Raw genomic sequence first — 25,241 nt, 5'->3', positions numbered from 1 at the left:
TACACAGTAAAAGCCAGTATTTTTACTTTAGTGAATGCAAGATACAAATATTTTACAACAACTTCTAGCATTTTCTTAACCATTTGATAAAAAGTTCACTAGAATATTTATTGTATAATGAAGAAAAAAACACCACATTCAGGGAAAAAGATTAACTTAATTTTTTTTTTCTCTTAAAGATTCATCTTAAAGATGGCAACAAAGTCCAGCTTGTGCCGCCAGGCGGCTTTAACCGCAAACAGCTTCGTCTGTGAACTGTCGACTACAAACAATTACTAAGTACATATATATTTTTTATTTCTTTTTTAAAAAAGCTTTTCTTTTTTAAATATAGCAAAGCAGTGTTTTCTTGCACAACAAAGTGAGGAAAAAAAATCTCTCTTTTTAAAAGTCTTTCACATTCTAAATTTCAAACTTTTTTTTCTCCCATGGTTGACATCTGGGAGGAGTCATTTATGTTCCTTATTTACTATATATTTCTTGTGCACACAGTACACTTGCCTATGCATTAATATCCTATAATAGGTAAAAGGCTTAAAGCATTCCCTACTAGGATTTTGCTGTGCAATCCCCAGGAAAAGATGCAGCTGCTTTAAAAGAGTTGCATACAGCCCATACATCTGCACCCTTATACATTCCAAAGCACCTTTCTGGAACTGTTCCAAAGTGCTGCACAACCTTGTTTCTTTATATGCCTTTTTTTTTTAAAGAAAAAGTTATTAATAGGTCTATGATTCTTTGCAACCCCTTTTCTAGAAAGATTTGTGTGCTATGCAGTCTTGCTGAAATCTTATTATGTATGCATTACAACTATTTTACACCATCACCTCCATTGTTTGAACTCATTCATTAGTTTAAAAGGGGGAGTATTCAAACAGCCTTATTAAAAGAGCTTGATCAATTAATGAAAATTAATTCTAGGAAGATTTAGCCCTCTGTCAAGCTGGTAACCCCCTAGCCATCTTGGGGAGGATGGACTGTTCATCCCTTTGACCAAGGATCCTAACTTACCTGAAGTTCTTGTTTTCAGCATAGGGTTTGTATTGAGGATATTTCAAGCCATATCTCCTTAACGGAAATGTATCAGGTCAGAAGCCACCCAATGTACCTCTCTATATACCTCTGAATGAATTTTCAGAGTGTTGCTAAAATCCTAGAGACTGGGTCTGAGAACCAAGATCAAACCAAAGAGCGCCTTCAGGCATGCTTTAAGGTGAGGGGTTTTGCAAATAACAAGTATAATATTTCAGCATTTTAGAGTAGTTTTTTTTTTTTAATCCAGTCAGATCTTCATTGATGTAATACAAATTCCTGTTAAGATTTCAAAATTGGTTCTTCATGCAATATCAGGGACTGCAGGCAGTCCTTGTTTAGTGTCAGCCTTGGGCAATGGCCACTTGTAGTTACGACAGTGGTGAAAAGATCACTTTGCGAGCAGTCCTTGCCTTTACGACCATTGCAGGTCTGTAAAGCACAGGAAAGCTGAAGTCGCATTGTCTTCACTTAATGGTGGCCGGTTCCAATTGTGGTTGCTAAACGAAGACTACCTGAACTATTCAAAAAGAAAATTCAGGTCTGTGAGGCATGTGCAGCGAACTGAAGGGCCCTTTGGATGCCTGACTGCCTCCTGCCCCAGAGGTTTCTGCTACAGAATAATTGCACAATTCCTGCTGGAAGGGAGGGTGATGATTCACAAACGCATCGCCCTGTAAAAATGTTTTGCATCACTGCCGCAATGTCAGTGCAAAACTTTATATTTGGTACAAAGGAACAGCAAATGACAGCACAGAAACACCAACTCATTCAAATGCCAAAAGTACAGGATGCAGCTATAACTAACTTAGCATAAACAATCCTACCTGCTGTTGCAACTTTATCAACAGGGTCAAAAGGGTATGTCCAAAAAACGCCTAGAGTTACACGAGTTAGTGCTAATTGTAAAAATAAAATTAAAAAAAAAATCATTTTCATGATGTGAAGTTCTTCCCACAGGAGAAAAACAGAAAGGGAGAGATCTGAGAACAACCTGTTGGGCCGAGAATTAACAAAGTCTGATTTCCAGAAAGGATTCTTAAAGCAAAACAAAACAAAAGTGGGGTGGCTTAATGTTACAAAGCCCAAGATTTTCTGTTGTATGGTTTTTTAAAAAGACGCATGATGATGTAACTCCTCAGAGACCTGCATAGGAATAAAGACTATTGAGATACAGTCAGCACAGCCATTTGCATTAAGGCACACAAGAAATGAGACAGTAAATGTGAAATGAAAAAAAACCCAACAACTCCCGTTTGAATCTGCGGGAAGGTCCATGTAGTGCCAGAGAAACATGCTCATTTGAAGCACCAGAAGGATCACTGAAGTGGCTGTGTTGTTCCCACACGAAGGAGCAAGGAAGTTTGACAGCATTTTCTGTTCTACCCTAACAAGTTTTGAAGTAGCTAAATTCCAGCTCTTTTAGTTCCTCAAAACACTGAGAAATGATCACAAAGAATAGGGGCAATGGGTACTTCCCCGCCCCAAACTGAAAAACAATAACAAGGGGCACTATCCACCACTGGTATATACGATTATTCATACGATAGAAAAAGAAAACAAGAATAGGTAATGTATTTTTTAAAAAAAGAAGTATCTTTCATTTCTGTTTAGTTGGGAGATTTCCAGCAAGCTTAAGAGGTTTAGAAGGTTGTAGGTTAAAAAGGAATGGGGGTCAAAACTTGACCTTAAAACTCAAAATTTGTCAGCATTCCAGAATTCAATTGCATGTGTTCCAAAATACTATCTAGTTTAGATATGAAACAGAATGACTATTTCACTCCAAAAGAAAGCAGCCAGTGACTGGCTCACATTTACGGTAAATCACACGTTCAAATATACTATTTATGCGGATACACACAACTGGAGCCCAGAGGTTTACTGATTCTCACAACTGGTTTCCCTGCATTTGTCCTGCCAGACTCCCAAGTTCAAAGCAGTTTTTACTGGGTCGAATGTGAACTGATCCACGGAAATGAATTGTACACGAACTGCACTGTAGGATGGTTAAGCATGGCTTGATGATCGAGACAGCCATTTTGGCCAAGGGGATAACTTCCTCAAGACGGCAGAAGAGAATCCACTGAAATGAAATGGCTGAAAGTGAATATTACGTTCTTCTATGCTCAACTCTGAGATACTGACACATGCACCCACCCGTATTGTACACAATAAGGCCAAATTTAGACCTGGCGTGATGCTGTCTTTAAATCTACAATTAGTGCAAATGAAAGCCACGGAGCAGCCCTTGGGGTCCAGAGATTTAAATATTCTAACATGTGCTCAAAAATACAGGTTGGATATCTGAACACACTAGAGGAAACTCCTAAACAGCTGCCACCACTCCCCCTCAAAGTGTAAACTCGCTTTCTAAATAACTTGCATTAGCAAAATGCGTGTAAAATATACCTTGTCCAAAAACTAACACAAACCACTTCAAAATCCCTCTTCCTTTTTGCTTCTCTGTGCATGTTTTCATTACATGAACAATATGATAGCTCCCTCAACCCCAGAAAAGACATTTGCAAAGAATGCCTTTAAAAACCATGTTGCAATATCTTTTTCTATTTATGCAGGATGAATTCAGTATCAGATTTCTATAAGAAGGATTAGGGAAGGATTTATCACTTTACTATCTATATACATATATATTTTCATATATATATAAATATTGATATATAGATATAGATATATATATATATACACACACACATGCACACACAAATATACACTTATACATATATATATATATGTATGTGTCTCTCTGTGTGTATATATTTATAAAACGTGTAAGGGAAGCTTTACTATACAGCACAAAAAAAAAGAGTACAATTTTAACAAACACATTCACCACCAGTGAAGGGGACAACCCCCTTTTTAAAACACCCTTTGAAAAAAAGTCTGAATATTAATTAAATCCAAAAGAAAGTACAGTATATTGAACAAAATAGTAAATATTAAACAGTGAATACTCTACTAATAAGGACTTCGCCTTTTCTTCTTTTTTCTTCAAGTTGGCGTCAATCCACAAAAATATACTTTTTAATCTGGTGAACGTACAGTACATACGTACTTACACCAAAAGGTGATCATATATTTAAGATGCTATATACACAAAATTTGGCTCAAATTTTAATTTACATAAAGAATATTCATGGCTTATTTTTCCCTAAGGTTCTGCCTGCAATTTTTTTTTCCTTCCTCCCCTGAAAATAAAAACAATAGACAGTCAAAAATCAAGTTAGAAGTATACTCTACAAATTTAAAAAAAAAAAGAAAAGCTACACCATTCAACTTTGGCTTGTATAAATAATTCATAGCAGAATGTGTTCAAAAGTACATATATAACTTTCTATATAGTCTTCAAGGGACGTATGGTTTTCTTTAATAAAAAATATACACGAGCTAAAATTGGTTCTCTATATTTTAAAAAAGGTACGATTAACATAAGAAAGCTTTTAAAACATATTCCAATTATAACTTAATATATTAATTCTTTTTTTCTTTATAGATATCTCATAGGCTAACATCTTCTGAAGATTTCATGCGTATTATTCATGAGTCTGTCTCATGTGGTTTCAAACAAACAAACAAAAAATCTTATCAGACCCAGCATTGTTTTGCACGTGCAAAAACAGGAGTTTGAGTGTGTGTGTGTGTGTGTGTGTGTGTGTGTGTGTTTTTAAAATAATACCAGCCCTTCTCCATGCATTCTTTGCAAGAGAGACCCATGCTAGACTGGGTTAGAGAGAGAGGTCATCCTATGTACAGTATTGCTTTCTTTTTCTACTGCTCTGCTGCTACAAAGCATAATTTTAATTACAGGAAACCACACAACTGTTAAAAAACACACAGGAACACTACTAGAGGCAGGCCCTGATGGTTCAAGCCATCTAACTGGATAGTTTATATAAGGGGGAGAATATTTCTTTTGCACAACCAAAAGTCCAGCATTAAGTGCCAGGTGAGGCCAAGGCCTACGAAGGGTGGGGAAATCTTCTGTTATACTTGTTTAACCCACAAGGGCATCCGCAACCATATAAAAACATTGGTATTAAGTGCCCGTTTTTTTCTTTTCTTGTGTCTTGCTACACATTCACACACATATATATGTATACAAAGATATATATATGCATGTATATATATATATAATATAATATATATATACACATATAAATATTTATTCGAGGTCCTTATTTATAAATTTAGATATGTCAGGACTGTTCATTGGAGGGGGGGGTGTAATTTGAAAGTGGAAACCCGACGCGTGGAGAACGGCAGGCTTAGGTCACCCAGGTGTCCATTCTCATCCGCTTGACCGTCGGGCTCTCGCGATCTTCTGAATTGGGAGGCCTCCCCAGCCCCACCGGCGAATGGAAGTCGCCCCGGGGATCCTCCCGGTCGCTGCCGTCGTAGGAACTGCTAGAGCTGCTGAGGCTATCCACCGGGGAGCGGCCCATTTCTTGCCGCGACTGTTGAAGAGGTGGTGGCGGTTGCTGTGGAGGCGGCTGTTGAGATGCCTGCGGCTGCGACTGGAACGTGGAAGGGGTCACCCTTTCTCGAGGAGGTGAAATCGGTTCGGACTTAATGTTAAGATTCTGATTGGTGTTGATGGATAAACTGGAACCCTGGGATAACTGGCTTCCCGTTCTAATTAAAGTCGGGGAGGGGAGAAGGGGGGAGGGAGGGAGGGAGAGAGAGAGAGAGAGAGAGAGGGAGAGAAACGGAAGAAAAATCATGGTTTGCTGTGGTTGCTGGAGCCAACATTTAAGAAACCAAACCTTGCATCCAAGAAATTAGAATGGGATGTTTGTTTAATTTATAACCCGCCTTGTTATTTTTTATTTTTTTTTACAAATAACTCCAGGTGACAAACATATCCTACACACCTCCATTCTCTTATTTTCCCAACAACAACCTTATTTAGTCAAGCAAATGGAAAATGGGAGGGTGTGTGGTATGTGTGTGTGTGCGTGTGTGCGTGTTTGTGAATGAAATGCATTACTTGTGAAGACAAAGGGCAAATGTGACAACATGGAGACAACAAGCCCAGTTCCTCTAAAATCCAGTTGTGTTATTTGTGGGATTCTCCAAACATTTCAAGCACGGAGACCTAGTCTTAAAAAAAACCAAACAATTGGTTTGCATGTCATATTAATCAATTAACATCCATCAGCGGAGTTGGCTGAATATACTACACCAGGTTGGGTGGATTTATCCCTTAAACCAAAGGAAATAAATCAGATTATGATGTAGGACAGTGTGGGAAGCTAGTCATTTGTTCATTCAAAAATGAGTGGCATTCTATCAGTAATCGGCCTTTACTGCCACATATTATATCTCATGTATTTCTTATGAATATTTCAAATGAATTAGAATGGGAATAGTCATTGGAAAATTATGTACTTGTGTTTTAATTACTTTGAACAGTCAGTAAATGGATGATTGTAAATTGAGGACTAACTGTAATTTTCAAAACTGTTCTTTAGCCTTTTGAGTCAAAAGGAGTGTGTTAAGAATTTTGATTTTAATCCAGTTACAGGAAATTGTAAAGAAACTAAACAGAGTCTTGTTTTTCATGGCCTCTGGCAATTTACAAAAAAATATTATTATAGGCTGCTCCATTTCTCTTGGCTGTTTTTTGAAATGAAGAGAAAAATACTGGAGAGTGACAGGGTAAGAAAGGAATACAAGATTTCCTTTGGGAATTTTAGAAGAGAATAACAGAGTTGGAAGGGACCTTGTAGGTCATCTAGTCCAACCCGCTGCTCAAGCAGAAGACCCTACCCCATTTCTGACAGATAGCAGTCCAGTCTCTTCTTGAAAGCTTCCAGTGATGAAGCTCCCACAACTTCCGAAGGCAACTTCTGTTCCATTGGTTGATTGTTCTCACTGTCAGAAAATTTCTCCTTATTTCCAGGTTGAATCTCTCCTTGATCAGTTTCCATCCATTATTCCTTGTTTGGCCTTCAGGTGCTTTGGAAAATAGGCTGACTCCCTCCTCCCTGTGACAGCCCCTCAAATATTGGAAGACTGCTATCATGTCTCCCCTGGTCCTTCTCTTCACTAGACTAGCCATGCCCAGTTCCTGCAACCGTTCTTCTTCATATGTTTTAGTCTCCAGTCCCCAAATCAACTTTGTTGCTCTTTTCTGCACTCTTTCTACAGTCTCAACATTTTTTTTGTAGTGTGGGGACATGACTTTTCCTTAAACCTGCAAAAATGCAGGAGTTTTGCAAATCATAAATCGGCATTCTTCCCAAGAAAACAACCATGCACATCCAACTAACCAAAAGCTAGAAAGTAAAGAACACTGCACTGAATTGAATCAACTCAAACACGATCAGAGGTTGTGGGCTTCCCACTGGGAACTAAGACGGCGAATCCAAGGAAGCTGCAAGAATGGTCTCTTACTTACACAAGAGAGCTGAGAGCTGCCTGTCCTAGATGATGCTGTTGCCAGGCAGAAACTTGTCCTAATGACAGCATTCCTGGGGAGTTAAACCCCTGCAGGGCTGACAGGTCTGCGCTAGTCAAGGAGTAATCTGAAACAGGAGAGAAAAATACAAGGGATTTTGTATTAAGAATTTGTGGCAAACTGCTACCGTGGTGTGTTTTTGTTTTTTTTCTACACCTCACAGACTGATTGCTAACAGCTAAAACAATTGTGAGGTCCTATTTACTGCTTTTGTAGATTAGGTAAATTGGTACAAAGACGCAAGCCAAACTAATTTGTCCCCAATCTCTAAGGATTAACTCTCAAGTTCATTAAAAAAAAAAATTGCTCAGGGAAAGTGTACGGGCGGGTTACTTGAGATGCTGAAACACGGGAAGCCTGTTAAGACCATCTTTCATTTATGAGCAGAGAGCAGATGCAGAGTCCTTGACACAACTCTTACACAAGAAATTCAGGTGGACTCCCACGAGAAAAACCAAGATTATTCCAAATAGTAACAGGGTCCTGTTAATTCCTTTAAGAGCAAACCCAGAGGGATCACGTAATAATAATAATAATAATAATAATAATAATAATAATAATAATAATAATAATAATAATAATAATAATAATAATAATAATAATAATAAATAAAAATAAAAATAAAAATAAAAATAATTTTATTTATATACCTCCCTCCTCCAGAAGGACTCGGGGCGGTGTACAGCCAAAATTAAAAACATAAATATACAATATCATAGTTAAAATTAATTAAAATCATTAAATAGTTTTGACCGAATTTTAAAACCAAATGTTAAAACCCAATTTAAAATCATTCAATTAGACAGCCCTGCCTGTCGGAACAGTAGGGTCTTGAGGGCACAGCGAAAGACCCGGAGATCAGAAATGTTACGAATATCTGGGGGCAATTCATTCCAAAGGGCAGGAGCTCCGACAGAGAAGGCTTTCCTCCTGGGTGTCGCCAGCCGGCATAACTTGGCCGATGACACCCTGAGGAGTCCCTCTCTGTGGGAGCGAACTGGTCGGTGGGAGGCTGTTGGTGGCAGAAGGCGGTCCCGTAGATATCCTGGTCCTATGCCATGGAGCGCTTTAAAGGTGGTAACCAACACCTTGAATTGCACTCGGAAGACCACTGGGAGCCAGTGCAGCTCGCGCAGGAGAGGTGTTACATGGGCGTAACGAGGTGCGCCCATAACCACCCGCGCAGCCGCATTCTGGACCAGTTGGAGCCTCCGAGTGCTCTTCAAGGGGAGCCCCATGTTTATATTTACAAACAATTTTGTGAATTGCAAAACAGCCAAGGATTCAAATCTTATTAACAACATTATTTAAAGTATCATTTACTCTGCAATTAAACCTTCAAAAAACTCTCCAAATAGCTTACAAACTTCAGAAATAAAATTAGTCTGCTGCTGCTTTTGGAAGGAGGGAGGGAGGGAGGATATGGAGGAAGTGAGAAGGGAAGAGACTGGAAACCAACTGTAAAGAATACCAATTAAGATGCATACAGTTCAGGAAGCCCATCTGAAGATTAATGGTAAGTAAACTGAAGAGTACTTAAAGCTGTTGTCTAATTATTGTTCCAGAAGTAATGGAGAAATGATTCCCCCACCCTCACTTTTGCAGGGTGGGGGCCCCCTGCAGCCTTATGGAACAGATGTCTCCAGGGTTTGATTCAGGAACTTAAATATTAGGTTTTTAAAATCAGGGCTTAAATAGCTGTCACTTCTGATTAACATGCAGGAAGTTATTTCACTTCATGATCGTCACTGCTTTTTCTCTCACATATGGAAGGAGAGGGAGCTGCAAATGCTTTTCAGCACTTAATCACTTTCTAATACTGTTCTCTTAATATATCCCTTTGCCTCTTGGGGAAAGAATAGGGATAAAAATGGGTTCCTGTGAAAGAGCAGTGATTTATGCTGCAATGTTGTTTTTTTCTATCTATTAGTTGATACTGGCTAGACAGTTTTTTCCATGGGCACATAGAGATTTCTGAGCATGTAAACCAGGCACGGTTTCACATATAGGGGGAATCATAACACTGACTGTTGCTTCATTTCCCTGTTTCAGAGAACCACCACAACAAACTGGCTTTTCCGTTATAATTTCCCTCTGCAGTATTTACCAAACTCCTCCCATATACTACTCTGCTATACATGATTTAGTTTTAGGCTGTTGTGATTTTTTAAAAATGTATTGTACTATTTGTTGTGTGTTAAACTGGATCATTTAGTTTAAAAGATTTAGATTTCTATGAAGAGCAGCACATAATTTTGAGGGATAATTCAATATTCATGACTTTTTTTAAAAAAAATATATTTTCCATTTTTACAATTTACATAACAATAAGCAGTTTTAACAGTACTGTGTCATGTGTCTCTTACAGTTATCTACATTTATTTCTATACATTTTTGTTTCTCTGTTCTAACCACTTATACCACTTATCCCAAACCTCATAAAATTCTGTTTCTACCTTGCCTTTTATTTCTAACGTGATCTCATACATCTTGGCACATTCTAATATCTTATAAATAATCCTCTCATTGGCTGATATATTTTCAAGTTTCCAACATTGAGCATAAACAATTCGTGCTGCTGTTACTATACGTAAAATGATATGTTGGAGTTGCTTCTTTATCCTTTGATTAATTATTCCTAATAAAAATAATTCAGGTTTAAATTCAATTTGTTCTCCTGTTATCTCATGTAACCATCTCCTTATCTGTTCTCAATATTTCTTTGCTTTGGGGCATTGCCACTACATGTGATAAAATGTTCCATCCTTATATTTACACTTCCAGCAGTCAGATTTCATATTTGTGTACATTTTGGCCAATCTCGCCGGTGTTAAATGCCACCTATAAAACATTTTGTACTGATTTTCTTTATATGCGGTCGACAATGTTAATTTACAGTTTTTGTTCCATAATTTTTCCCATTCCTCTAAATTTATACTACGGCCTACATTTGTGTCCATGCTAACATTGGACTTTTCACTATTTTTCTTCCACTTCTACCTCTAATAGATATTTATATGCTTTTGTTATAAATTTTTCTTCCTTGCCTATCAAAATTCTATCCAATTGTTGTGGTACTCCTTGAATTCCATATTCTTCCATATCTTTTCTATATCTCGACTGTGTCTGCAGATATGGCCACCCGTCTATAATTATACCGTTCTTTTAATTCTTCATTTGATTTAAGCTTCCTCTGGCTATCTAATAGTTCTTTGTATCTTATCATCTTTTAATATTCGTGACTTTTGTTGGCCACAGTTGAATGTTGCAAAGACAGGATTGCCTAAAGGCTTAGAATCCTTTGAATGAGGCAGCTATTAAGAAAACAGAAGAGGAGAGATGAAGAGCCAACAAATGCGTAACTTACCAGTATTGTAAGCTGTAGGCATGGCAGAATAGACCAGTCCTTGTGGGGGCAAGCTTGGAGTTGTTACAGATACAACTGGTGTTGCAAGAGGTTGCGTGGACTGAGAACTACTTAACCTCTGGGTGTTCTGTGAATGGTGACCAGAAAAAAGAAAGTGGTCAAACAAAACAAAGATGCACTGAAGTGATTTCAGACATGCATTGGCCAAATACAAACACTGAGGTTCTTTACTTCTAGTACATTTTTTTATATTTTAAATCAATCTCCATTGAGGTAATCAAGCAGCACATTTTTTTTTTACCTAGATAAGAGTCATAGACTTGAAAGGGACCGTTTGGCTGAACATTGGAACAGGGTTCAACTTCCACCTCGATGAACGAATCCGGATTACACCCATCACAACTGTTCAGCCTCTGAGCACATCCATGAAAGGAACTGGGCTCTAATATATTTTCTAACATTCGACCAGAATAACAGTTGAACGTGTTTCAGGGATTAATTAAACCATAGTGATTTAGTGATTAGAATGGCAATTTACTCAAGATAGGAAGAGAAAATGGGCTCATTCCTATAAACTTTGTCTTCCTAGGATTGTTGGGATCATCTTCTCACATCCAGTTTTTTTGGGAAGAAACTGCCCGTGAAATTTAGATAAACTATCTAAATAAATGAATTTCAAATCCTTTCCTCTCCACAATATTATCTTTTTTGAATTCTAGTCCTTTCAAATTGCTATACTGATGACATCATACTCAGTAGGATAAATTGACATGAAAAGTTGGCCCATGGTAAACCAAGCATGCCATATTCATAAAACAAGGCTCCACAATACTTAAAATCTCTTTTCTTTTTCTGGCCCACAACATAGATTGAACCAGTTTTGGGAGTTTCATTGCAATGCTAAATGATTTAATTGTCTGGAGTAGGTCTTGTCCTTTTTTTTTTTTTTCTTGGCTTGATATTAAGAAGCTGTGATGCCACCAGAGGGCACTCTCTTCCTGTAAATGCTAAAATACAAATTGATGTTTACCCTTGTATAGGAAAACAGAGCTGCTTCAAAATACATTTTGACACATTGAAAAAATTCAGCAGACATGCCCTTTAACTTACAACAAATGGATCCATGCAATTGCATTCAAATAATAATTAGGACACTGTTTATGGGAAGAGAAATGTAAATATGCGCAGGCATCATTTGAACGAATCACTGCAAACCTACGGGTGTCCATTTTGTGTTTGTCGGGTGCAATTCATAGTGCTTCAACTACAGTGCAGCTAATTTAAATTGGAAACCATGTAGTACTGTGTAAACAGGGGTCTCCAACCTTGGCCACTTTAAGACTTGTGAACTTCATCTCCCAGAATTCCCCAGCTGGGAGTTAAAGCCCACAAGTCTTAAAGTGGCCAAGGTTGGAGATCCCTGCTTACAATCCTACAAATCAGCAAAATGTATCTTGTGACTTGCTAGCGAAAACACTTAAACCTTTTCAGATTCTATCTGTAAAATGGGAATATCTTAAAAGGCTGACAAATAGGAGGTTGTAGAGATGAAAAATGGGGAAAGAGTTTCCTGTCCCTAAGCTTTGCAAGAAAAAGTATAATTTGACAGAGGGCAATAAACAAAAGGCCTCAATTCATTGAAGAAATCCAATTATTTTTTTTTTAAAAAATGTAATCAACAAGATCATCCTACTACAGATGTTCTTACAAGATGTTCATTATTATCTACACTCATTTTAGTGTCTGGTGATTTGGGGTCAGAATTTTCCTGGGTTGTCCTGAAGGACAACTTTTATTAGGAGATAATGGCAATTGTTGTTCTCTTGTGAAATCACTATATTCTCCTGAAATAGTTTTGGATTATGCAAAGGTTCTACTCTTATCTACAGACTAATTCCCCCCCAAAAAAGACACTGGAAGACTGTAGCTCAGCTCCCTGACAGTCTTATTGAAATACTTTTCTCCAGAGCTATTTAATTCCTGTATGAAACCGTTGGGTTCAGTCAGTAGAAGATTTAGAGACATCAGCATTCCCCTAATATTCTTCCTCCTTCTTCTCCTTCATCTGAACCAAGAGCGGTTTGGACTGGTCAGCTGGAGGTAGGTGCGCCCTGATACCCGGAAGTGTTTCAAGCTCAGAACAGAGTGTTTCCAAGTTTGAAATGCTTCCAAAAGGACAGCCGGTTGGTTACATTCGGAACAACTGCTTTGACCTTGAAACAACTGTTTCAGAATCGAGCCAGGCATTTCAAATTCAAGATAGTTCAACTTCAAAAGAAGTTGATATATACACAAACAGCATTGGAATCGCAGCTGGCCCAGAAAGTAGCAGGACGAGCAACAGTGACTTGGGCCTTCTTCTCATGCCCTACATTTACCCCTTGGTTGAAACTACCGACTGCCTGTATCTCCGAGGTCACCTGAAAGCTGCTTATGGTCATCTATAAAGCTTTATAAGGCTTATGACCAAGCTACTTACAGGACCACCTAGGCCCAAATAGTCTGCTCCACAATTTCATCATCACATGTAGTGCATCATTTATGAGTCCCTTCAATAGAGATGTTTTAGCTTCGGTGATAAATTCAGCTTTCTCCATAATGGGTCCCACATTATGGGATAGCTGGCAAAGGGAAGGGAAGTACAATCCTTCATTGCCAGAATTCCCTAAGGTTTTTGTATGCTACTTTAGGGGTTCATATTCAATTTTCCTGCGTTTATTTTTAAAGCACTGGTTTACTGTTCCCCTTGTAAGTCACTCCAATATAATTGGCTGACTGAAATGGATGTTTAACTCTTTAGCTTTTCAAATGTATGTATCCCGGAGATACGGAGGATCCCAGATCTGCATATCTTCCGTCGCGTGCTTAAGACTTTCTTGTTTCATCCGGCTGGCCTGACCTAAGTCTTTCCCCTTTTTAAATGGAAATTTTAAATTTGGTTTTAAAGTATTGGGGTTTTAAATTTGTTCAGCCAAATTATTTAATTCATCTTATTCTATTATAAATTTTGTATTTATATTGTTTTATTTTATGGCTGTTCACCGCCCTGAGTCCTTCGGGAGTAGGGCGGTATACAAATTCAATAAAACTAAAACTAAAACTATGTGAAAACAATTATGTAGGAAAATTAGCACACTAGATATATTAGACATGATACTTTTGTCTAAAAACATCAATGTACTATGTAACTGGATGCATTCACAAGACAAAGAAACACAGACACACACACACACACACACACACACACACACACCATGCTGTCATGCATAAAAAGCCCCATATCAGCAACTCATTGGGTTTAAATTAATTGATAAAAAGCATCAAAATTGTTGTTCTTTGTGTCCTTTACACAGGTTTATCAAGATGCAGATTTGCCGTAATGCTGAGAAGCATTGTTTTAGGAGTTGTTTTTTTTTAAGGCTATACAAAAGAAACTACATCATACGTGTTTTGTAAAAAGTCTTCTTAAGAGGAAGCCTTTTCCACTAGAAACAGACAGCTTGCAATTGTAGTTTCTTTTTGGTAAACAGGGAATCCCCTTGTGGCTTCCTTCTCTTGTAGAGCATGAAATTAACTTTATCTCCAGCATGGTGAGCTCATCAGGAGTGATGTAATCTCCGAGAAGGAAAGCAGCAGCCACAAGAATCTGTTTCAGTATGGGTAGAACTTGGTAGGCCAAATCACTCTCTCAAAACACCAACATACCTGAGCCACTGTGCAAATAATCATTTAAGGATTTTCCCCCCAATGTTGCTGGTTAGAGGTTTGGTTCCAATGTTCCCCTCTCAATTAAAAGGAAAAAGGAAAAACTTCCCTTGTTTAAGGTTTATTGATTCCCCTTAAATAAATTTTTTCCCCTCCGCGACAAAGGGAACATTGGTATGGTTTACATACAAAGTTGACATGAAAGCTCTTCGGATTTTGATGTTTCATACCAAGTAAGAACCCAGACTCACCAACTCCAATTCATCCTCCTCCGACTGTACTCAGCAAATAAGAGGAATAATAACATTACTAAGAATAGATTGTATTTCAGAATGAAAGAGTCACGTTCGGGCTTGAAAAGCTGGCTATATTTAGCCTCACTAGTATTTTAAATTTACACAGAGTATCAGGCATAACAACATAATTTAAGAAGCCTAAATCAGCCAGGTTGACAAAGATTTTACCTACAACTGGCCTAGAGCCTGTATAAGCAAACTATAGTCCTCAACTTAACAAGCATTCCTTTATTAACCAAAGTTATGACAGCACCAAAAATAGTGGCCGATGACTGATTTTTGCACTTACAACCATTACATCATCCCTACAGTCACATGATCAAAATTTGGGTATTGGAAACTGGCATCTCGTTACAATGGTTTCAGCATCCTGGGTCATGTACAGGTAGTCCTTGACTTATGACCACAATTGAGCCCAGAATTTACGTTGCTAAGTGAGAAATTTGTTAATTTGCCCATTTTACGACTTTTCTTGCCACATTTGCTAAGTGAATCACTGAAGATGTTAAATTAGCAACACGGTTGTTTAAGTGAATCTTGGATTCCCCATTGACTTTGCTTGTCGGAAGGTCGCAAAAGGGGATCACGCGCACTGCGACCGTCATAAATATGAACCTGTTGTCAAGCATCTGAATGTAAATCACGTGACCATGGGGATGCTGCAACGGTCATAGGTGTGAAAAATGGTCATAAGTCACTTTTTTCAGTGCCATTGTAACTTCGAACGGTCACTAAATGAACTGTTGTAAATCGAGGACTATCTGTAATCATCATTTGCAACCTCCCCAGATGGCTTCTGACAAGCAAAGTCAATGGGAGAAGCCAAATTTGCTTAAAAACCACATTGATTCACTTAAAAAACTGTGGCGAAAAAGGTCATAAAATCAGATGTGACTCATTGAACAACTGCTTCATTTAGCAACAAAAACTCTGTTCCCTATTGCAGTCGCAAGTCAAGGACTATCCCTTGCGTTATTCTGACACAGAACATTTAATTTATTATGGTTAGCATAATTCATGTTAATTCAGTTAAGCCAATTTGGCAGCTGGCAATCCCAGATTGCAGGGAGCGCTTAAAAAAAAAAAAATTAGTGGATCAACTAAGTTCCACTTCAAACCCTAATCAAATGGGGATAAATAGCAACAATTTGAAAATTTAGAGCCTGCTTTGTGAGAATGAGAAAAGCAAATGAAAACTGCATAGCTGACAAATGGTACCCTTCACAGACCAGATGGCTCAAGGTCAAAAGTTAAGCTTCAACACCCCCCACCCACCCACCCACCCACCCATCCTTGTCATCTGTCTACCCCTTGAGAAAGTAAAGCCTGAAGTTATGAGTCAATTCTTGGTTCCAGCTCAGATGCTATGCCAAGATTCCAATGCCTTGCATAATTCTTCACTTTTTCCTATGAGTGGAAATTGTTATATATGCAAAGCAACCGCATTTACATTGATAAAAGAAATCAGCTTGTCTCAGTGCAGACCTGTGAAAGGCCACCTAATAGCTATAACCTTGAATATATACATAAAATTGTTCTGCATTAGAATAGATCGTGGCAAACCTCTTCCCACAAGAGATGACCACCGGCTTGTCCATTAGAATTTTAAAAATTGAACAAATCTGTGGTGCTTATATCTAACTGACAACAGTGCTCTTCAAGATTAAGTGCTGGGAATTGGAGATGGGGAATTGGGGAGGGCTCTTGTTTTCATAGCCTCTGAGAAGCAGCGAGTTGGCTGCAGCGTGAAGCAAGAAAGCAGGGCTACAGATAACTCTTGATCTGTACTGGCACGGATTTTCTTTGTAGTTTTTTGTATTTAAAATGAACTTCAAGTGGACAAACAAATCAACTAATACAAAGAAAGAGAGGGGAAAAGTGTGGGAATAATTTAATAATAATTTAATAGAGCCGGGTTAAGAAATGTTAGTGCTTTTTTATATTATTATTATTATTATTATTATTATTATTATTATTATTATTATTATTATTATTATTATTAATTATTCATACTATGTTTCAGTAGATTGAAAAAAGAAAACAGCCTAGGCTGGATTCTGCCTTTGAAGTTAATCAATTCTAGTTCCCTTTTGGATAAAAGGCAAATGGACAGCCAAGAAAATGAGCAATTAGCAGCATTCATGCAAACAAAACAATGGACAAGCCACTCCTCTTGAGTGCTGGGATTCTTAAAAAATTAGACCCTGAAATATTTTTGAAACATGATACTTATCGAGGTCAACCCATGGGGTTATCACATAAAGAACAGGGGTGGGGCTGCTGGGGGTTTGCAGGGGTTTGGGAGAACCTCTAGCTAAGATTCTGTGCAGTTCGGAGAACCCTCAAATCCCACTCCTGGCTGGCCCTGCCCACATCACCCCTCCCAGGAGTCCCCATGTGGCACGTTTTGGATGCAGGTAAGTGTAGGGAGCGCACGGAGGCTCGGGGAGGGCGAAAAACGGGCCTACCAGAAGTTCGGGAAGGTGGAAATGGGCCCGTTCTTGACCTCCAGAGCCTGGGGAGACCGTTTTCGCCCTCCCAGAGGCTTGAGGAAAGCCTCCGGAGCCTGGGGAGGGCAAAAACACCCCCCACCCCACTATGGTGCAGGAGGCTGACTAGGTCACACCCACCATGGCCACGCCCACCCAGCAATCAGGCAGAGAACCCCTTGCTAAAATTTTTGAAGCCCACCCCTGCTACCAAGTCATACTTATGTTTACTACTAAGAGCACTTGAAAGCTTTATATGCATGAGTAAAGAAAAGGAGAGAGAAAGCACACCAACTAGCATGGATCATTTCTCCCTGCAAAGAAGTACTAATTCTTAATAGCAATAGCACTTAGACTTATATACAGATTTACAGTGCTTCACAGCCCTCTCTAAGCAGTTTACAGAGTCAGCCTCTTGCCCCCGACAATCTGGGTCCTCATTTTACCCACCTTGGAAGGATGGAAGGCTGAGTCAACCTTGAGCCTTGGTGAGAATGGAACTGCCAAACTGCAGGCAGACGGCAGAAGTAGCCTGCAGTACTGCATTCTCACCACTGTGCCACTACAGTGGTTAATGATCGGCTATTGGAGGTTCCCTCAAATATGGAATCAAAGCAGCATTTGAGACAATGTTTTCATCTGTAGAACTGTACTGTTAATCCCTCTAAGAATACAGTCCATGCACAAGTAGTCAAAGGAGCACCTTACCAATGGAGGCATCATGCCTTTGCTAGACGGAGGAATGACAACCCGGAGATCTGGTTTGCGACTGTTCATTCCAAGGTTGCCCCCACCAGGAGGTGGGGGAGATTTTGTAGGCATCACTTTGCTTAAACCGTTCCCGCCACCGGTGCTGCTAAGCAGACCTGGAGATGCTCGTGAGTTCACAAAACCGTTTCCTAAGGCGAGAGGTAAAGAAAAAGGGAAAGGGTGTGAGAGAACTATACTGATGCTTTTGTCAGTAAGTATACAAACAGATGATTCTTGTAATTATTGCTTTATGAGAGCTTAACGAAGATACAACTTTAGAGGTTATCTTTGGATAAAAATCAAGAACGGTACAGAAACTGCCTGCAAGACAAGTTTTATTTTTCTCTAAATTCAGTTTCAAGACATGATTGAGATGTTCTGAATGTTCAGATGGTGTCCAACAATGATAGCTTGTAACAGCCCAGAACCCACAACTGCACACCCTTCAAAACTTCAAATCTGCAACTCACAGGTGTACTGATGAACAATACCATGCAGTAGAAAGAAGTGTCAAAAAATATCAGTAAGTAAGGAGAACCACGCTTCGGGGAATGATACATCAGTTCAAGGAGATGGAACGTGTGTGTGTGTGTGTGTGTGTGTGTGTGTGTGTGTGTGTGTGAAGGATGTCCTACTGTCTATTTTTTTTTAAACATAGTAGTTCAGTGTTTCTCAATCTTGGTAGCTTGAAGATGGGTGGACTTCAACTCCCAGAATCCCCCACCCAGCGCTGCTGGATTCTGGGAGTTGAAGTCCACCCATCTTCAAGCTTCCAAGGTTGAGAAACACTGCAGTAGTTAAAGATTTTTTTTATCAGTCTTAACCTAACAAATGGTCTTTCACACTCTCACACAACTACAGACCAACATTCTGGCTGGTAGTAGAATTATTATCAAGTAGATCTTGGCTTATATTATCTCTGATTTCTATGGTGCCCCAAGGCACTGCTGCCAATAAAGGCAATGTGCAAGTCTTGCGATGTCACTTTGCAGTTTGCCAACTTTCTAAAAAAAATCTCCTCTAATGAAGAAATTTCAAGAAGTCGAATAGGTCAAGGAGCCTGATAAGACAGAATGGGAGATATACAAAAAGGTGGGTATGAGAAAATGCTTGCCTCCCCTGGGCTGTTTACACACAGCAGCACAATACACAAGAATAATTGTTGAATAAATGTGGTCACCAAATCACAAAAAACTCTTTGAAGATACCAAATTTCCTGCCTCAGAAAATAAACTAACTGCTGAAATGCTTTTTTCCCCATTCCCAATCAGCATTTATTCAATTGTGGAAGGCTTTTTATTGTTGCTTAGTTGTTTAAAAAGGTAAAGGCAAAGGTTCCCCTTGCACATATGTGCTAGTCGTTCCCGACTCTAGGGGGCAGTGCTCATCTCCGTTTCTAAGCCAAAGAGCCAGCGCTGTCCGAAGATGCCTCTGTGGTCATGTGGCCAACATGACTAAACGCCAGAGGCGCACGGAACACTGTTACCTTCCCACCAAAGGTGGTCCCTATTTTTCTACTTGCATTTTTTACCTGCTTTCGAACTGCTAGGTTGGCAGAAGCTGGGACAAGTAACGGGAGCTCACCCCGTTACGCGGCACTAGGGCTTCGAACCGCTGAACTGCCGACCTTTGGATCAACAAGCTCAGCGTCTTAGCCACTGAGCCACCACATCCCATAGTTGTTTAGTTGTTTAGTCTGGTTTAACTTGGGGGAGGGGGAGAAAAAACAAGGGGGAGAACCCTCAAAACATACCCCAAAACATGCCTCGAAGAATGTTACTGAGAGACTAAAACCTACTAACTGTTGCTAAGTGAGAACACCAAAATTTAGGGGAAAAGGTACAGATTATAGTAACCTAGAAAAGGTTGATTAAGCTGATTAGAAAATGGGACACTCCAAGTTGCCATGGTACATTTATACATATGTATGTACTATATTGGTTGCTTGAACTGCAAATATTACTTTGGGCACTTGGATAAATAAAAATCCCTGTCACTTACTAACAAATATAGGTCCAGGAAATACTTTCATAACCCTCAGTATTTGGATTACTGCTGTAACAAGGATCTATGAATATAAAAGTGCCTAGGGCATACATGTTTCTTAATGCAGCCCTAATCCTGGAAAACTGTTTCAAAACCACAAAACACTTGCCCATATTGGATTGCATGTGCAGCAATAAATAAAATATAGTCCCAGAATGTTTGCATATCACACTGTACAAAAAGTTATCTTTCTTGATTTTATTTGGATACATAGGTAGGGTGGATTCACACAATACCATGTTAAGTATACAGAAAGTTTTTGTTTTCCTATCAGCCAGTATTTTTAAACATCAACAATCTGAAACCAACTTTCTCTAATATGGTGTCTTGCAATTATCGCCTTAAAAAGTGAAGTCATACCAAATTCACAGATTAAAATCATTCCATAAATGTTTGGCTCCGATAAGCTTGACAAACACCAGGTTGGAGATGCTTCGCTTATACTGTATTATCATTATATTGAACCACAGCTGTCCCATGTCTGAACACAATGGCACGCACGCACAATGCTCTAATATGACTTATTTTGTTTAGTGGCATGTAAGAATTGGCCACTATGAAAAGGACAGTTCATGACTCAGTTATTTGTGTGAATCATACTGCCATAGCTTGTACAACATGATGTGTAATGTCACATGAATCTGAATGGTTTTAACAAATCACAGTTAAGATTAACTTCATTTTAGGATTCAGAGGTAATACTAAGCAGTAGCAAGTTGGACCCAACTGTGGAAAAAAGGAGACAGAACACGAGCCCAAGCTGTTGAACTTTGGCCTCATAATTTATGGTTATGGTGAATTCAACCTATGCCCTAAAACTAGGTTGTCTGAGCAAACCGTAGTTAATTACACATTTGTCTATATATGGCTATTACAAGTAACTGTGGTTAATTCAAAACAGAACAAATAATCCAGAGGGTTTTTTTGGCTGCAATTAAGAGAAAGGCTAATCTTTTTTTTTGAACCTAAACTATTGTTTACAGTGTAAACCTTACTCCCTAGCCCAACCAACCCTTCCTTTTTATGCAGGTTTCTTTTTAACATTTATACTTTTCAATCTTAGTATGAATCTTAAAGAATTTATCACAATGCATCCCAAATTCTGCAAGGGTCAGAGGAAGTGAACAACAATAAGCAAATTTAAGGAACATATTTAGTTTATAGTAAATGCTTAAATGTTACTGGATCATTCTCCCCAGTCAGTCTCTTCTGTAATTCCATTCATATCTTGTGCTTCTTCTAAATTATGTACAAACCTTTACAATGTTTAACTTTATGCATTAGTTATTATTAATCCTATTTTCACTTTCATACGTATAAACTTCTTAACCATAAGGCTACCATTTCATCTTTCTAAAAGCAATTTTAACTGTCTGAACAACTGTACTGTGCTTGTAACTTAGCAACTGCATTGTACAAATTGTAAATAATCTTCCATGTGGAAGAACACACAGTAATTTTAACTAGTCTAAAAAGATGGGAATCTGGTCAAACATTTGTTTCTGGCCACACAAACACAAACACTTACGCACAGACACAGAGATGATTGGACCGGAGACAAAAATGAAGAGTCATAGAAGACTGGTTGGCACACACAATCAACTGATAGGCAGTGTTTACATAACACATGCAACTGATTTTTAAGAAATTGATGCTAAGCATCTAACCCCCATCTGTGCTCTCTGTTTGTTATAAAATTAGTTGATGTGGGCAGCTTAGAAAATTCCATATAGATTGGGCTACTGCATCCAACAGTGCAGATTTTACATATCGTTCCTTAAATTAAATTGTCTCATCATAGCACCCTTCAGGTGTGTGTTGCTGTCTTTCATAACAACAAGAGAGACTAGTATATCAGTCTATCGGTGCGCACTTCCTTTAAGCTTTAACTTAAAAAAATTGTAAACAGAGCATATGGAGCCACCTACTAATTTATAGTCTTTTTTTTTTTCATGAAATGGGGGTGAACATCAGCTCTCTGAAATTTTGCAGCATGACTACATTTCAACTTCTGAATGTTGAAGAAATGTGATGTGTGTGTTTGCACAAAGGCTGCTGGGGAACCTAGTCCCTTCACAAAATGTCCAGGCAGCAAACAAATGGCAAAGCATAGATTTATTTATTTATTAGTTTGATTTATATGCCGCCCTTCTCCGAAGACTCAGGATTACCAAGATGCTACTTTCCCCTCATTCTAGCCCCCCACCCTGAACTCTCCCTATCGGCTCAGTTCATCCTTGTTCTCTAGGGCAGATTTGAAAATGAGCTCCAAGCTGTAGCCAACCATCGTTTCCCCCAGAGTTGTTTTTCCAAAAGGCAATTGGACTTGTTTTTTTCTTGAAAATGTTTCGCTTCTCATCCAAGAAGCTTCTTCAGTTCTGATGAATGGTGGGGAATGGAAAGATAGATAGAATAACAGAGTTGGAAGGGACCCTGGAGGTCTTCTATTCCAACCCCCTGCTTAGGCAGGAAACCCTATACCATTTCAGGCAACTGGTTAGCAAACATCTTCTTAAAAACTTCCAGTGTTGGAGCATTCACAACTTCTGGAGGCAAGTTGTTCCACTGATTAATTGTTCTAACTGTCAGGAAACTTCTCCTTAGTTCTAGGTTGCTTCTCTCCTTGAATAGTTTCCATCCATTGTTTCTTATTTTTCTATCAGGTACTTTGGAGAATAGCTTGACTCCCTCTTCTTTGTGACAACCTCCGAGATATTGGAAGACTGCTATCATGTCACCCCTAGTCCTTCTTTTCATTAAAGTAGACATACTCAATTCCAGCAACTGTTCTTCATATGTTTTAGCCACCAGTCCCCTAATCATCTTTGTTGCCCTTCTCTGCACTCTTTCTAGACTCTCAACATTATATTCTTTGCAGTCATCTGGTTGTTTCCTTTTGGAAAAGCACCCATGGGATGACCATGGCCTGGATGATGGAGAACCTCCATAGACACCCATTGTTTCTGATTCTTAAGAAAGCTTATAGAACTTCTTTGAGATCCCAAAGGTGGACACTTGCTTTGTACCATGCCAACTTCCCAGTTTTTATGAAAATGATATGCATGTGATACAATGGGTGGAGAAGAGCAGGCACCAAGGGAACCTCTGCAGAGAAACTGATGGACTTCTAGTTCTCATAAGAGTTGACAATTAGCAAGGGGCGACACTAAACACAAGTACCCTTCACAGTATTGAGCACTGTGTGTGTGTGTGTCCTAACTGCCCTCCAGCAGTAGAAATCACCAAAACTCCATCAAACATCCTCTCACAATGTTATTATTGGGGCATCAAAATACAGTACTCTACACAGAATGGAAAAGCTTGTAAGAAAGTAGAGTAATACCATGGGTAGAAGCTTGCGGCCTCTATTTAGGAAAGCCTGCCTTTCCATTTAAAAGGCCAAATACATCGCATGCTTACTTCTCTCAACCAACCCGTTTAAAACCAAGGGTAATTCAATATAGCACTCAAGATCACTAATATCGTAGCCCTAACTCACTCGGGAATCTACCAATGAGGTTAATTGTCCATTACAATTTTCTGGTAACGTCACAAATCTGTTTATACAGGGGAGTACATTAGTAAGAGAATTTGGCAGCAATGGATACATCCAATGTAAACAACTGCCTGAAACGTGTGTATTATTCAGAAGTCTGACCAAGCTTTAAGCATAGATACCTGAAACAATCTCCCATTAATTGCAGTAGGGATTTCTTCAAAGCAAGCGTGCTCATGAATATTTATTCAGCAGTTTGATTTATTTCAAGAATTACATCAGTGCACAAAGCTAATCTTTCCTCTGCCCCCTTTTCTTTTACGCTACACCCGTCTTACTCTTTCCGTGAGTATGCAGGCAACTCACGAGTTAAAGTTGTTCTGCTTTTGCTTCCACACCCAATGCAATCATTTCCTGAAGCCCTTCTTACAAGGGACTGTGAGTGGAAGAGAACATTTTATACCCTTTCATGGCACTGTAAGGCATAACATAAGACCTTTCTCGACTGAATATTCTGTGCAGAGCTTTTAGACAGGCAGGCAGATTCATCTGACACTCTGCCAGAAAGCCAGAGCCATTTTCTAGATAAGGCATCAGCATAGGAAGGACTCAGAATACAATTTATCCTTGGACACTCAAGATTTTCAGGGATTTTCTTTTTTTCTCAGACTTTGTGAATTGTTTGCTTAAGTTACAGCAACTTCCTCACAACACAAGAATCTGCTTGGAGACAGAAAAGTCTCAGTTTTCCAGTTTACCTGACAAGATGCTCTAAATAGAGGCACATGTTGTTAAAACAAAAATATCCAATTATAAATTGAATTGGAAGAATAGAGCATGGATTTTTTTTCTGCTTAAGGTTAGGGTCCAGAGGCAGATAATGATTGTAAGATGATGTAATTGTAGGAGAGCTTTGTCAAATGAAACTGCAGTAACCCTTTCCATGCCAGCTCTGTCTTGCACACAAGCCAAGCCAATAATCTGCACCTTTAAAGTATAAATGCAAAAAACGAAGAACGAGAAGACAACAAACTCTGCAAATCTGGATAACTATTTGGAAAATGCAGAGAGACAAGCTTAATCTTTCCCCAAAATGTGCTTTTAACAAAACTATGTTCATACGGTATTAAAAATAACTCTACTGGATTGCATAGTATTTCTACAAATGTAAGAAAAAAATACTTCTTTTCAAAGAAACTTGTCCACCAGGTTAAACCAAATAGCGTGTATTGCTACCAGTTATTAGTTATCCCAGAAAGAGGTGTTGGCTTCTAAAATAATTTAAATCCCAAGACAAAAATAGTAAGAGCTTCAACTATTTATTATCTTCAATCTTTTTAATATGGTCTTTCCTGTTTAATAATCCATTATTAAAGTAACATAAAATTCTATATCCCACCCTAATATTTCACAATAAAATTGCAATGTTTTGCTACATTAAAGAAACCTGATTGGAGAGCTCTTCGGCTTTTAGTGTTTCTTTGAAAATGAATTAAAATTTGACACACACACACAAAGAAGCGAAGGCATATGTAGTATATAACCTACGCAAGATAAACTATAGAAAAAAGACTTTTACAGT

The 25,241-nt window shown here is 38.7% G+C and overlaps 1 protein-coding gene across 8 annotated transcripts in view; it reads right to left on the bottom strand.

Annotated features, from left to right (window-relative positions):
* Positions 1-25,241, bottom strand: part of MEF2A (myocyte enhancer factor 2A) — an 84,201-nt gene continuing 58,960 nt past the window's right edge. For 3 of the 8 annotated variants that reach the window (XM_070953729.1, XM_070953728.1, XM_070953727.1), the window contains 4 exons: positions 18,076-18,266; positions 10,878-11,004; positions 7,451-7,577; positions 1-5,682 (listed from right to left, as the gene is read on the bottom strand). In XM_070953729.1, the coding sequence (XP_070809830.1) occupies positions 5,316-5,682; positions 7,451-7,577; positions 10,878-11,004; positions 18,076-18,266 (812 nt within the window). In that variant the 3' untranslated portion in view covers positions 1-5,315. Of the gene's footprint in view, positions 5,683-7,450; positions 7,578-10,877; positions 11,005-14,812; positions 14,858-18,075; positions 18,267-25,241 lie in introns of all 8 variants that reach the window. The other 5 variants (XM_070953723.1, XM_070953722.1, XM_070953726.1 and 2 more) reach the window with 3 other exon arrangements.

This window comes from Pituophis catenifer, unplaced genomic scaffold (genome assembly GCF_029215685.1).
Source record: "Pituophis catenifer annectens isolate HBS135680 unplaced genomic scaffold, rPitCat1.0.hap2 SCAF_14, whole genome shotgun sequence".
NCBI classification, from domain to species: domain Eukaryota; kingdom Metazoa; phylum Chordata; class Lepidosauria; order Squamata; family Colubridae; genus Pituophis; species Pituophis catenifer.
Note: the sequence above shows the minus strand (reverse complement) of the source record. Positions and strands in the feature narration are given on the sequence as shown.